At 29.3% G+C, this 16,662-nt stretch overlaps 1 protein-coding gene across 1 annotated transcript; it reads right to left on the bottom strand.

Moving 5' to 3' along the window:
- Nucleotides 1–10,284: 10,284 nt before the first annotated feature.
- BDCG_17526 (uncharacterized protein) lies at nt 10,285–10,763 on the bottom strand (the record flags this gene model as incomplete). The annotated part of the gene is made up of 2 exons (XM_045426637.1): nt 10,285–10,563; nt 10,590–10,763. 2 exons carry the CDS (start codon nt 10,761–10,763, stop codon nt 10,285–10,287), a joined length of 453 nt encoding a protein of 150 aa, XP_045282126.1.
- Nucleotides 10,764–16,662: the final 5,899 nt, after the last annotated feature.

Here is a 16,662-nt window from a genome sequence, read left to right as displayed (position 1 = left end):
TCTGAAATCTTTAATATTTGAAATAACAGAATTTGAGATCAATGTGATGAACATAAATCATGATCAGAAGTAATGCTTTTAGACAATGTGATAACTATAAAGTTTGATTCTGATCTCAGACACAGTTACACGGTCAGTCTACTTATCAGCTCAGTAGTAATTTTCTAATTATTTTTCTTTTATTATCTGCATTCTGATGACTTCAGATGTCAGAAAATTCCTTCAGAGTTATGATCAGTTTATAATGAATATTTCTGAATAGAGTTACAGTGATTGTAGTAGAGAGATATCTCTTCAGTAATCTATAATACAATCTATTAATAATTATTTCATAGTTCATCTCAGTATTTATGTTAAGTTTTTCATAAATTTCATGATCTGAAATCAGATGTGAAGAATGAAGTGATTATTTATCATGATTGAAAGAGAGTATTCTGTATTAAATTATAAATAACATAGACTTTGTAATTCACAGTGATTTCTTAAAGAGTTTATGAATCTTCAATAGAAGTAAAAGAAGTGAAAGAAGTACATTTAGAAGATATAATAATATTTTAAGAAAGATAATAATTTATTTTCAATAACTGATCACTGATGTGTGTAAGAAGAATTAATATAAGAGAAACTAATCTTCTTTCTTAGCTTAGTTATAATTTTAGTACTAACTCAGATTAAATATTATCAATGTATAAAAGTAAATAAACAATCTTGATTAATCTCTGTTATATTTCTTGAAATATATTAATATTATAAAAGAGAGTGTTATCAAATTATATTATCAGATAATATTATTAAAAATATCTTAATATTATGAATATCAATATTGAAAAAATATTAATACTTATATATTATAGTAACATGATAGTTGAATATATATATATATATCATTCCTGATATTGATAATTGATTATAACTTATACAATAATTTGTGAAAACTTAAAATTAATTTTAATTATTAACTAATAGTTATAAACTTATAACTAACTAATATAAAAAGAAAAAAACTTTTTCTACTTATTATCTTTCTTCTCTTTCTCATTCTTCTCATCATTCTTTATAGTTCACTTCTTATTCTTATTCTTCTTCTTCTTCTTCTTATCTGAGATAATAATCATCTTAAAATCTCTCTCTGCTGTCTTCTCAGAGAAGAGTACTCACTACTCTCTCTTAGTTAGATTAATCTGTGTCTTAAAATCTCACATTTTCTGATCTGCTGTCTCAGATTCTATCTCAGTAGTAAACAGATTGATATACTCAGAGAGCAGAGCTGTCTTCTTAATATTTTGAATCATGAAGTGCATTCAAGATCTGAACAAGGTCTTAATCTTCTTCTTCTCTGTCAGCTTCTGCTAATCAATTAGAGAACAGAAGTATTATTAAAAATCATTATTTCTTAATAAAAAACTTATCAGTTTTGACTTCTTTATCTCTCACTTTAATATCTTCTCAATCTTCTTCTATTATTACTTATTTACAGTAATGCTCTTCTTCTCTCTCTCTGTCTTTATCTTAGTCTTAAATCATTCTCAGAACTTCTTCTGATCTCACTGCTACTATATAAGACTCTTCACTATCTTCTTTTGCAATCTCTTACAGACAGTGTTATTCATATTATTTCTATACTTAGTTCAGTCTAAATCTCTCAGAAGTGTTACTTAAAATTATTATTATTCTACTCTCTTACAGAGTCTCTTCAAGACATTATAATATATCTTACAATCTGTCTCTCTGTACTTGAATATCTTCTTCTTCTCTCTCTTCAATCTGTGATAGTACTCATGTGCCTTGATGATCTGCAGAACTGCAGAATATTTAAAGAGAAATGACATGATTTCTTTTAATAAGTATTGAGAGAAAGTGAAGACACAGAAAGTAGCTACTAATAATATAATAATGATGATGATGATAATGATAAAAGAGTGTATCAGAATATATTATTAACTTATTAAATATAAAGAGATAAAGAAACTATTAACAGCTACAGTGTTATATAATAACATTATCTTCATTTAATATCTATACTATTGATATTCTTTATATGCATTTATTATATAATCTATATCAGAGATACATGCAGAAAACAGATCTTTATTACTAGAGAGAATGATTACAGTAATTCTCTATTTTCATATTATTAAGATAAGTTATTCTCATTTCTTTCTTCTCTCTTTTCTCTTCTTCTTCAACTTATTACTAAGTTCAAGCTGATATGAAAACTATTAAAACACTCTTAGAAATTCTTAAAGTGAAGAGTATAGACTAATCAAATTTTAAATACAGATGAATTAAATTATATTTAATAATATTAATTACTCATTTCTCTCTGAATAAAATAATAGTTGTATCTTCTCTCTCTTCTCTCAAATAAAATATAACCTGTGAAAAGTGAGTATTATGTCAGACTATAATGATCAATATAATCTCAGCACACAGAACTGTATATATACAGTATATACTGAACTGAGAGACTGTGTGAGTTACAAACTAACAGCAGCATCTTAGAGAGAGCTGTACAGTATAAGAAAGCTGTAACTCTCAGTTATATATACAGAGAATGAATTATTACAGTAAGTATATATACATTGTATGAAAGTAATACTTTTTAATAACACTCAGTCTCTGATATTATGAAAATAGAGTCTCTCTGTGAGATTTATTTTTATCAGAAGTTGAGAAATCTTATATTTCTTAAGATTATCTTTGCATGTCTTTTCTATGAAATTAATGAAGAGAATCATTGATTTCAGTATTCTACTCTTGATATTATTCAAGTGATAGCAGAGTTCACTCTAATCACACTTTTTAAGTGTATGTTTTCTAATTATTCACATTTATACATATATATACTGATTATTTATTAGATAATATTAAGATAATAACTCATTACAGCTGTATTACTCTCACTGTGAGAGGTACATAGTTAGTAATGAATATTATAAAGACTCTGAAGAGTGAGTATTTTAAAAATACTGTAACTGTATAATCTTAATTTTTTTTATTTTTTATTTTTTATTTTTTTCTTGTTCTTTTATTTTTTTTTCTTTCTCTTTTTTTTTTATTGTTATTTTTTCTTGATTTTATTTTATTTTTTATTTTTTATTTTTTTGTATTTTATATTTTATTCATAATTAAAATTATATAAATTATAATCTGTATTTAGAAAAGTAATAATATTTAATAATACTCTCTATTAAATTTTCAACAAATGAGTACTATATTATAATATTATATAAGTGAGAAATGATTTTATAGTCTTATTTAATATCATTCTTAATAATAGAATCAGAATGAAAATGTAACTAAGAATTTAAAGATATTCTTTATCTAAGACTAGATTTTTATTTGAAAAGTGAATCTGAGATCTTTAATATTTGAAATAATGTGATTTGAGATCAATGTGATGAACACAAATTAGAATCAGAAGTAATACTTTTAGATAATATAATAACTATAAAGTTTAATTCTGATCTCAGACACAGTCACATAATCAGTCTAGTTCTGTAAGCTCACTTATAGTATAAATAATTCTCTCTAGAGTAGTATAAATACTTGAAATCTATCTATAGAATTTTATCTTCTTTTTTCATTTTCTATAACAGCTCTCATTCTTATAAACTGTGAGTATTCTTATTCATCTGTGAAGTATTTTTACTCAGATAATAGAGAGAGAGTATTTCTAATAATATATATATATTAATTCAAGAACTTCTTAAGAATAAATTTTTTTTCAATTTTAATATCTTTATAAATACTATCTGACTACTACTGAGCTTCTCACAGACATCTCTGTGACTTCTCTGATTACTTTTTATCAGCTGATATAACAGAAATACTCTCACTTATAATAGTGTCTTTATCTCTTTCAGTTCTGTCACTGCATCTGATCTTCAGATCAGCAGTCAACTCTGTGTCTTTTTCAGACCAGTCTCTGACTATAAGCAGTGCAGTTCTGCTCTTTGCTGTAGGTTTTTCTATAAGTGATTTCTTACAGATTCTAGCTGACAGTTTCTGTGAAGCTCTTAGTGCTATCAGTGTTCTCTGTAGTCTCACAGATCTATAATCATTCTCTCTCTGCCTGTACAATCTCTGATCAGATATATGTAAATATGCCTAGGTTTTCTATCAATGATTCTCATACTGCAGTATATTTTCATAATTTTATTATTAATAAGAGATAAGTCTCTGAGTATCTGTAAAAATTCAGATAATTAAGACAATATGAATATTATAAATTCATGATAAGAGTTAATCTGAATAGATGAGTTCTCTCTCTATATCTCAATTGTTTCTGAGCTGAATACTTCAGTATAACTGAGAAAGTGAATATAGCTTTGTAAGAGATATCTGATTATATATACAGATGATCAGCTCTCAAGACTCTGTTATAACTGTGTATATTCTGATGTCTAACTTCTCTGAAGTCTGTGTAGTTCTGACAGTCTTCATGTTAAATGTAATAATTATCTGTACTACAGATATAATACTCTCTGCTTCTTTGAAGAGAGAAATTAATAGTTATAAAAAGATTCAGTATCACAGATATTAAGAATATAAGTATGAGTTTTCTTTATTTTTTCTTTATTACTCTCTAAATTGTGTTCACAGCCCTGTTTATTTTCTTTGTTTTTTAGATTTTTAATAAGAATATGATTTCTTCTTCTCTTTTTATACATTATGAACTGTTCATCTCAGTAGAAACTCATTATTATTATTATTATTATTATTATTCTTCAATTATAGATGTATGCAGTCAGAGACTATGACATATACCTGAGAACTTTTAGTTCTCAGAGTTTTTCCTATATCTGTAAAGTTAACTATTATATATTCATCAATTTCAGATGTGCAAAATCAGAAAATTCCAGCTCAGAATACAAAAACTGTTTACAAATTGCAGTGTTTTAACATCTTCTGATACTTTGAAATCATTTGACAATATCATGATAAAAGAAAAGAGAACACAGTCTTAAAGATAGACATATTAAAAGGAATAGAAAGGAATTAAAAGAAAAAGATAAAGTAAAGAGAGACTATAACAAAACAAATTATTAAAAGATAGTATACAGCTGTTTTAACAGATTATATCTGATTGATTTCCTTCTCTTCATATTCAGATATTTCTGAATTTAGCCATTTTCTTATAGCTGCTTGAGTTTCTGATAGAAAGTCTATTAAGTATTTAATTCCTGTCTCAGTTGAGAATAAGAATCTCATATTTAATTGATTTAGATTATACTTCTCTTTCAATCTGGCTCTGAGACTGTTGTATAATACACAGTGCATTACAATATACTTAGGATTTTTATTTGCATTGCAGAATGAGTATTCTATTGAGTGAAATCTATCATCAAATCTTTGTATGTAAGATTTGAAATAGTCATATTCTAGTTTCAGCTGTATTATAGATGAGAATATTTTCTTTTTACATTTAATTGAATAAGATTTTCACTTGGGTTTTATTTCAAATCTTGAATAATGTACACTCTTCTTTTGTTTCTGCCAGCTTTCATTTCACTTGTCTAAACAAGATTCTTTTATTTTTCTCTTTATAAAAGACCAGGATATAATTTTTTGAATAGATCTGCTTAATTCTGCACTTCTTTTTGCAGCTGAATCAGCCAATTCATTTCCATGAATATTCATATGAGTAGTGTAACGTGGCGGAGCCGAAGCGGTGACTAGTTAGCAGTGTCATGTAGAGATAGTTGTTTGAGAAGCTGTATAAGTGAGCTTGACTATCTTGCTTGAATAGCAAGCTCGTAGGCTACAGAGTTATTGTGAGAATATCACAGATATAATACTTAGTATACTAAGAAGATTGTATGAGACACACAGTAACTCTTGTATATATTTCAGTAGAAGAAAAAGACAAATCACTGACTTCTTTGATAAAGAGTCAGCATCTAGCTATTATTATTATTATTATTCTTCAATTATAGATGTATGCAGTCAGAGACTATGACATCTACCTAAGAACTAAAGTTCTCAGGGTTTTTTCTATGTCTGTAAAGTTAACTATTGTACATTCATCAATTTCAGATATGCAAAATCAGAAAATTCCAGCCCAGAATACAAAAACTGTTTACAAATTGCAGTGTTTTAACATCTTTTGATACTTTGAAATCATTTGACAATATCATGACAAAAGAAAAGAGAGAAAGAACACAGTCTCAAAGATAGACACATTAAATAGATAGATAGAAAGAAATTGAAAGAAAAAGATACAGAAAAAGATAAAGTAAAGAGAGACTATAACAAAACAAATTATTAAAAGAGAGTGTATAGCTGTTTTAACAGACTATATCTGATTGATTTCCTCCTCTTCATATTCAGATAATTCTGAATTTAGCCATTTTCTTGTAGCTGCTTGAGTTTCTGATAGAAAGTCTATTAAGTATTTAATTCCTGTCTCAGTTGAGAATAAGAATCTCATATTTAATTGATTTAGATCATACTTCTCTTTCAATCTGGCTCTGAGACTATTATATAATGCACAGTGCATTATAATATACTCAGGGTTCTCATTTGTATTGCAGAATGAGCATTCTATTGAGTCAAATCTATCATCAAATCTTTGTATATAAGATTTGAAATAGCCATGTCCTAGTTTCAGCTGTATTATAGATGAGAATATTTTCTTTTTACATTTAATTGAACAAGATTTCCACTTGGGTTTTGTTTCAAATCTTGAATAATGTATACTCTTCTTTTGTTTCTGCCAGCTTTCATTCCACTTATCTAAACAAGATTCTTTTATTTTTCTCTTTATAAAAGATCAGGACACAATTTTTTGAATAGATCTGCTTAATTTTGCACCCTTTTTTGCAGCTGAATCAGCCAATTCATTGCCATGAATATTCATATAAGCAGGAACCCAGTGCAGATGAATTCTCAGCTTTGATATTCTTCTCTTTTGAATTTTTAAAACAGAGTTTAAGATCAGTTCAAGATTCATTTGATCATTATGAATCTGACTATTTCTAAGTCTTTTTAAAGCAGCTTGACTATCAGAGAATATTCATATCTCTTTCAAACAATTTCCTCTTTTATGAGATTTTATTTCAATAAGTTTGAAAGCTTTCACTATTGCAAATAGTTCAGCATCAAAGACTTCACATTCAGAGCCTAGATTTCAGAAATCTGAGATAAAATTAATATTATCTTCAGTATAAGCAATGCCTGTGTCTAATCTATTCAAGTTCTCATTTTTTGAGCCATCTGAATAAATCAGAATAGAGTCTTTTATATTGATTGTAGAAATTCTCTTCAAATGCTGTTCATATTCTTTCTCTTTTGATAGTTCACTTATTTGTAAGTCTATAAGAGATTCAAGCTTTTTTCTCCAGAGAGATAACTTCTCATGATCAACTTTTTCAACATTTAAAGAAGAAAATTGATTTTTAATCAGAGAGCATAGTCTGTACAGTTGAGAAGGCATTTTCTTTGAAGAATTATTTTCATTTTAATCAAGAAATCTATTCCAATCCAGTTCATTTCCAGAGTTAATTAATGAAAATGAAGAAGAGACTCTTTCTCTGATTATATAATTTGAGCTCATCTTTACAACTCTCAGAGCATAGTTCATACAGGCCTTTTCAAATCTAATAGCAGGAGAAGAAATTGAAGTTTCAATTTCCATTGCTTTAATAGGAGATGATTTGAATGCTCTCAGAATTCTTCTCAAGGCTCTGTTTTGCAGACTTTGAAAGAGTTCAGTGAAATTCCCTTGATTATTTCATCAAACTTGAACTTCATAATCAGCTACTGATGTAATACAGGCTATATATAACTGTCTCATAGCCTGGAAGAATAGACCTCTCTCTGTATTTGATAGTCTGATTATGTTGTTCAATAGTCTTTCTGCCTTGACAGTTCTTTGTTGAATGTGATATTTAAAATTCAACTTGGAGTTTAACCATACTTCTAATCATTTGACATTTACACTGGGTTTAATCTCTCTATTTAAAAGAGTTAGAGATAGTTCTTTCTCATTGAATCTAGAAAAGAAATGAATTAACTCAGTTTTATTCATATCAAATTGAATTTAATTGATATCTGCTCTAACAAAGATTTCCTTTGCAGCTTCTTCAATTACTTTCAAATTCTCTTTGATAGTTTTTGAGCTGTAGACTAGACCAATTTCATTCACATAACTTGAAGATTACACTATTCTCATATTTCTATTCTTGAATAGATATGCAGTGTATATTGCAAATAAAATGAGTGAGATTGAAGACCTCTGTGATACTCCTATTTTTATCTCAGTCTTGTCTTATTTCATTCCATCAAAGAAGAGTTGTATAATTCTTTTAGATATAAAACAGTTAACTCATTTTATTAGAGAAAGTGGCAGTTTTAATATCTTCAATGTCTGAATTAACTTTGACTTTGAAACATGATCAAATGCTTCTTTTATATCAATAAAAACTGCAGTTGAGACCAGACTCTCATGCTTTGCTATTTGAATATCATGAACAACTGAGAGAACAGTGTCAATTGCAGAACACTGTTTTCTACCTCTCATTTATTCACTGAATAAAAGAGAATCATCTATAGAGCTTATAAAAGATAGTCAAGTAGCTATTATCTTTTCTAAAACCTTTTCTAGGCAGTTCAATAGAGATATTACTCTATATAACTTAGGAATTGAAGTTTTTCTATTAGGTTTTGCAAGAATCACTTCAGTGGCTTCTCTTCAGCATTCAGGATGATATTCATTTTTCAAGAGATTGAAAAAGAGCTCAAAATATTCATTCTTTAAGTAGGAATATGTATTTTGAATAATCAAGTGATTAATTGAATCAGGACCTGCAGCAGTTTTAACAGAACTTGAGAAGATAGCTGACTCTAATTCATCTTGTGTAAGATCAGGCCATTCCCAGTCATTTTCATCAATGTAGTTGAGAAGTGATATATTCTCTTCCTCTGAATCTGAATCTGAATCTGGTGAGTTCTGAAAGAGAATTCTCATGAAAGCTTGACATTTTTTCTCAAAAGAGTTTGCTGTATATGATTCATTCTGAAACTCATATTCTAGAGCTGGAAGTTTTGCTACACTTCTTGTTTTAGTATAGTTAAAAGCTTTAAAAACTTTCTTCTCTTGTACTTCTTCAAGAAATTTATTTCAGCAGTCTGTTTTAGCTCTTTTAATATCTGAAAAATACTCATTTCTGACAGCTTTGAACTCTTCATCAGATATTACATCATTCTTCCAATCTCTTCTAGCAGTAGCTAATTCTTTTCTTTTAGATGAGATATTCTCATTTCATCAAGGTTTTGAATACTCAGAAGATTTTCTTTTTGAAATATTATCTCTAACACTTGTTAGAATAATAGATGTAATAAGCTTCACCCTATTCTCAAGCATTTCATTTGAGATATCTTGATCAGAATTTCAATATAGCTCATTCTGTCTTTCAGATTTTAACAGTTTTATACTTTCTTCAACTGCTTTTCAATCAGCTTTTTCAAAGTTATACTGATTAGAGAGAAGAGGATTTTCACTCATTTGTTTTTCACTCAGTTCAATATCAAATTGAATAATCTCATGACCTGATCCTGATGTCTCATTTGAATTAATAAACCAGTTTACAAGTCTTCTTTTCATTAGATTTTGTGACATGAATGTTAGATCTATAATAGACTTCTGTTTCATGCCTTTTCTAAAGAATGTTTGTTGATCAGACTTATTAACCAAATCTATTGAATGCTCAAAGGTTTATTCAACTAGATTATCAGCTCTCACTGCTCTCTTACATTCTGAATTTCATCAGAGATGATGTGCATTGAAATCTCCTGCAATTATAGAGTTTCTTGATGGAGTTATGTTCAGAAATCCTCTATCAATTGTTCAGATATTGTTATTTTTCTTCAATGACTTTTCATTATAGATATTTATGAGCTGTATAGTATCAAACTCATTTTCTTTATCTATAATATCACTCACCAGAATATCAGGGTCAGACATGATATCAAATCTTAGATTAAATTGATATCTTGATCTCTTTCTTCCATAGATCACTACTCTTGACTTTATCTCAGACTTTTGAGGTAAAAAGCAGTAGTAGCTGGAATGAGAAATGACATATTTTTGCTCAGCATCAAAATTCGGCTCCTGAAGCAGTACAAAATCAACTTTTTGTTCAAATGCAATTTGAAGACAAGAATAAATGCAATTTGAGTTTCTATCCACATTATTTTGAATAAATGTGATTTTTGAAGAGTTTTTAAACTTTTTTTGTTGTTTTTGTTGTATATTCATACTAAAAGAGAGTAGAGAAGAATCTAATCACTATCATCAGATAGTAGATTATAACTGTTCTGAAAAGTAGGAATCTCAACTGCTTGCATTATATCTAGTTTATCATCAGAGTCATTTCTCAATTCTCTAATCTTAACAGAAGTTTGAGGATTCAAATTCTGTTTACATTTCACTGGAGAATTGAAGTTTGAAGACTTAGATAATTGAGAGTTTCTTCTTTTTAAGCTTGCAGTTGTGAGTTTACTGGCTTGACTCTTCTCTTCAGTTCTAGATTGACTTTGAGCTTCATCTTTTCTCCAGTTCTTTTGAGTTCTAGGAGTAAACATACATTCTTTTGAGCTAGATGCATGTTTTTCTTTGCAATTAGAGCACTTAAGCAGAGTATGTTGACAAATTTCACCTCTTTTTGAGCATGTTTCACATTTATGCTCACTAGTTTTATGATCTCTGGCACAGAATGCACATTTTGAGTCTCTAAAACATGAGATTGCAAAGTGTCCATATCTTTGACAGTTTAAACACTGTGTTTGAGCTTTGAGATTCATTCTCAAGTCTTTGTATTCATGAACTCTCATTTTCAAACCTGCTACTCTTACTTCAGAGATCTTTGACTGTTCAAGTGTTTTTGTATATACTAGAACAGAGGCATTTCTCCTGCTTTGTCTGAACTCAATTGAATTTAGTCATACAGGCTTCTTTCTCAGTTGAATGGAGTTGTATTCTTTCAATTCATTTTTGAGAAGTAGCATTCCTTCTTCACAGTCAAAAATTCCAACTGGAATATCATGAAGAATGAATTTGTCTCACTTTTCATCTCTTTTAGATAGAATTGTTGTGTTTAACAAAGATTCTACTGCTGACTTTCAGAGATTCTCATTCTGAATAAGAAATTCAGCACTGAATTCAGGCATTGTAGTCAGAATGATGAAGTTTTCAAAGAATGATGACTCAATTGAAGCTATAACTGATTTTTGAACTTCAATATCAGTCATCAACTGAGAAAAGAACTGCTGATTAATTTCATTTCTGATTCTGAAAATGAGATTTGAGTTTAGCTTGTTTCTTTGCAGAATGTCCTGGTTTGAGACTTTGAGAATAGTCAGCATCTAGCTATTCTATATAGACAATGAGTAAATATTCTCCTCTCATTTCATGAGTAAGAATAGCTGGAGCAATATCTCAGCAGTGCCTTATTATTAAGAAAGAGTAATCTACTGACCTTGTATAAAAGTAAGGTTCTCATATTCATCAATCAGATCTTTCTATGATATATCTGAATAATATTATAGAGTGATTGAAAACCAGTTCAGATGAGATGAAATCATCTGTATAAAAGCAATGAGCTGTGTGAAACTGCAGCAGAGTCTTGACACAGCTGAGAGTATGATAATGCTCTTCTTCTTAAGAATATAGTGTCTATACTCTCAAGATTATCAGATTAGAAATTATCTTTATTGTATAGTAATGATTACTAATTGATTGACAGTGCATGTGCTGTATATAATATAAAGAAATAGATGAGTTATTCTGCTGACTGTATAGATCTTTCTTTTTTCATCTTCATTCAAATTAAACATGTGATAAGTAAGTTCCTTATATATCAATTTGAGATGAAGAAAATGTAGTTAATAAGTGACTTGCAGATCTTTCATCATATTTCATTCTATATATAAAATTCTCTGCAAAAGTGATGTGTTTTAGAGACAAAGCTAACAGTAGTGGCAGGATTTTTCAAAAGATTCTCTTCTCTCTGTGACACATTTTTCTCCCCCTCTCTCATCTGTAATAGTGAGTGCATGAGAGCATCATTCTTGAGAGATAATAAGGGGCTTATTCTGATGTTTTCTAGTGAATAATAAATGTCTTCATGGTGCGGCTGCGGCCTCTGTGGTCACTGATAAAGCCAGGTTAAAGGCAGCAGTGTCAATGAGCTGCAGGAGCACTGCTTTCATTATCACATCTCCTCCTGCTGATCTTGCAGCTGCAGTGGTTCTGCCGGTCAGTGCATCTGCATCCAGTCCATCCCCTGCCCTTCTCACCGCCGTTGCGACGCCGCCCCCCCCCCCAGCCAATACAGTGATGTATGACCCCATGTGATCATTCATAGAGGAACTCGAGGAGAGCTTGGTTCTGAGAACAGTGGCTCTGAGGAGCCCAATCTGTAGTTCCTCTCCCGCGGCATGTCTGAGCCCTGCTCAGAATACTGCTGAGTTGAGTTTACAGAGTTCTGCAGTCTCTTCATCTTCTCTCTGTGAGAAGGCTCTGATACAGCCTCTAGCCAGCACTGCCACTTATCTGTACTGTGTTAAGCAGCTGAAGAAAGAGAGGATTTTATATATCTGCTTCTTCTCTCACTCTCATTATTTCTGTTATATCTGTAATAATAACTTCTGTCTCTCTATAAGTATTACTTCACAGAAAGATATCATATCAGCTCTGATAAGAAGTCTAGATGCTCAAGCAGTACAGAGTGAGAGTCTCAGAACTTCAAGTATTAATGAATTCTATCAAGACTGAGAAGATCTCTCTTACTCATCTGTAAAAGAAGATGAAAACATGAATCTCTGAGATGAAAAAACATCTTAAAATGACTGATCTCAAGAAGAGATCAGCTGATATCACTGTTCAAAGCACTGTGAAGATTAATCACTAATTAAAGAGAATCTTGCTTCAACTGAAGCAGATGACTGAGATACTTTATAAGTTAATAAGTTAATATTTTATATATTTCTCATACTCTTCTGTGATGCTGCAGTACTAACTTCTCAGCAGATAAAGATACTAATACTGAAGACTTTAACAGTGAAGAATAAGTTTAATGAAGATATAGTTATTAATAAGTAGATTCTGAGATTTCTTCTTTTTACTTTTTTCAGTGAGCTGCAGTCTTATTAGATTAGCAGCAGCTCATGAGTTAATTAATATTAATCTTTTTATTGATTTTAAATATTTCTTTCTTTTCTTATTAACTGCTTCAGAAATTTTATACTTGTGTAGTGTTATTAAACTTCTAAAAACTCTTTGAAAGAAAATAGAAGAAGAGTGCTACAGAGTTTATAAGATATCAGTTTATCACTGTAAGATTATCTCTAAAAAATTCTTTGAGAAAAATGAGAAGTCTTAAGCAGTATTTCTTACTTAATATCTCTGATATGTAATAAGATAATCTCTACTAGCTGTCTCATAGCTTATAATCTCTTTCTCAGTATTTTTCAAATGCTTAAGCAGTTCTTATAAATTCTCTGATAATGAATAATCTTCTCATTTAACAAGATATTGAAGCTTGCTATAATATATTTACTTATTTAATATTTTCTTCATAAGATATTCAGTATCACTCTTAATCTTAATATTATTCAGTTAAAATAGCTCTGCTCTGAGATATTATTTATAGAGCTTTAAATAGAAAATGTGAAAAATAGAATGAATTGATTTCAATTCTGTGAATAATTTCAACTTATATGTCTGCTTACTTATCACTCTTGTTATCAGAAAAGATTCTAGTCACTACTTACTGAGCTTCTTATATAATCTTATTATCTTGATATTCTTTGCTGAAAGTAGTACTTGATCCTCTATCAAGAACTTCATTAAAAGATGTTTTTAATTATAGTATTTTATCTACTGCTTCTAAGCATAGTAGATGCTTTTCATCATCTTCTTATAAATTTTATTCAAAAGTTTCAATCTCACTTTTACTTCTGATACTGAGAAATACTTCATTCTCTGTATCTATCTAATATTCTGACTGTCTATCTCTCTCTTTGAAATGTCATCTGTGACATCACTGAGTAATGAAGAATTATATTTATAATAAGCATAGAAAGAAGATATCTTTAAGATTACATTCTTTATATTGTTATATATGAATTCAGCAGTTAGAAGATGTTTAAGTCAATCATTCTGATGATATGAATAGAATACTTGAAGATACTATTCTAGTGTCTAATTCTGATATTCAGTCTGATTATTAATCTACAGATGAAATGCAGTACTGAGAAGACATCTTATTATAAGATGATAGTAAAAAGCCAATCAGTATTTATTAATAAAGAGGAATTCTTGATCTGTTATCAATGATTTCAGAGCACTATGATTATGAATGATAATATCTAAAAATAGATCAGTCAATTCAGAGGCTTTAATCTTTTTATAAGTAGAAATATATCTGATCATCTTTATAAAGCAGTTAATAATAACTAAAATTAAGTTATATTCTTTAACTCTTGTTGACTTTGACAGATCAACTATGAAATTCATTAATAGATTCTATCATGAGTTCTTTGAAACAGGCAGTGATGTCAACTCACTGTATTACTTATACTGCAGAATCTTTATTTTTTGACAGATATCATAAGTTTTAACATACTCTTTGACATCTGCTCAGAGCTTGTCTTAAATATATTTATATTTTAGAAGCTTCTCAGTCTTCTCTAATCTGAAGTGCTCTGTATGAGAATCATTATAATAAATTCTCAATAACTTCTGACATACTGCTCTGCTATGAGAGATGAAGACTGAATCATTCAGTAGTAGAAGTTCACATTCTTCTAGTTATCAGTGACTTGATTTCTTAGTGACACTGCCCTGCTCAGAATCTGTCTCTTTCAAGTTTAAACTAAATTCTTTCTTCTTTAACTTTTGAATTTAAGCTGTAGTAGAGATGTCTCTCTTCTATAACTTATCAATGAATTTCAAAAGTAGTTAAGTTAAAAGATTGTAAACTGTTTCATTCTTTGTCAATTCAATGATTGTAAGATATGATACAAGAAACTCATAATCTTCAGTGTCAGTTCTCTGCAGAGATCTGAGTTCTCTTTCATCTTCTATACTGAGTTACACAGCTGTCTCTCTGACACTGTTTCTGAGCTTTAAAGAATTTTAACTCTCTGCAGTCAGCTTCTTCTGCAGTGATGACAGAGATTCTTTTGTAGAATTCTTCTCTACATCAATGATATTATAATCAAGTCATCTAGACAGTGTGTCAGTGAGATTAAGCTGATCTGAATAGTATCAGATATAGAAATCATACTCTGAAAGCAGCTCTGTTCATCTGACTTGACATTCTATCAAGCTCTTTGTTGTCAAGAAGTAACATAGATTTACATGATCAGTGAGAACTTACACTGAGTACTTACTACTCTGAAGATAATATTATCAGATCTTAAAGAATTTAACAATTACTAACATCTTCTGATCATGAATATCATACCTTCTCTATATGAGTGATAACTTCTTGAAGAAGAAGATCACTGATCTCTATTCACAGTGTTTTATAGACTTTATAAAAAAGTCTTCTCTCACAGACAATTTATTATCTGTTATCTCAGAGATGATTATTCTCTGATTCTTTCAATATTGAAAGGTCTTCAGTGTTAACTGTGAAAAGATTTCACAGATCTCATTCTCAGATGCATCAGTCTTACACTGACTGAATAAGTTGAGATTGAAGTGACTCAGTATTGTGATATCTGTAAAAGCTTGTTTCAATTCTGCAAATGCCTGCACAGTGTCTTGAGTGAGAATAAACAGTTCTGTTTTTCTGTCTTTCACACTTCTCTTTAACAAATCTGTAAGAGAGACAGTAATTCATGAATATATATAGATGAATTGTCTGTAGAAATTCACAAATTCTAGAAATATCTGCATCTCACAGTACATCTGCAGCACTGGTCAGTTCTCAATGACAGAGACTCAGCTTCTGTTCATTGAAATGTTATTCATCTCAACAATATAATCTAAGAAATCAATCTCCTGCATGTAGAATAAGCATTTTTCAGTATTTATATAGAGTTAATACTGTCTTAAGTGACTTAACACTTCTTAAACATGACTATCATATTCTTTCTCTGATTTTGAGAAGATTAAAATGTCATTCAGATATACTATACAGAAGACATCAATAAGACTCTGCAATGTCTCATTTATATAGATCTGAAAGATGGCTGAAGTGTTATAAAGATCAAAAGAAAAAACAAGATATTCAAAATTGCTATACTTGGTATGAAAAGTCATTTTTCAAATGTTGTCTTTGTTAACTCTGATTCTATAATAGATATTCTGTATATCAATCTTTGAGAATATCTTTACTTCAGATAATTAATTAATTATCTCATTAATTAATGATAATAAATAGTGATTCTTAATTATCATCTTATTGAGGCCTCTGTAGTCTATATATAGATCTAGTCTATTATTCTTCTTAAGTACAAAGAGTATAGATATCTCTGCTGAACTCTTTGATAAATGTATTCAGTTCTTTGATTGCACTTTTTCAAGATATTTACACAGAATATTCAACTTCTTTATAGACAAGTTGTAAAGAGACCTGTACAGCACTGTTGCACTGTCTTCAAGATAAATCTTATATCATATCTTGATATCAGAAAACTTCACTGCTT

This window comes from Blastomyces dermatitidis, assembly GCF_000003525.1.
Source record: "Blastomyces dermatitidis ER-3 genomic scaffold supercont1.8, whole genome shotgun sequence".
Taxonomy (NCBI): domain Eukaryota; kingdom Fungi; phylum Ascomycota; class Eurotiomycetes; order Onygenales; family Ajellomycetaceae; genus Blastomyces; species Blastomyces dermatitidis.
The sequence above is the reverse complement of the archived record's forward strand: the minus strand, read 5'-3'. Positions and strand labels throughout refer to the sequence as shown.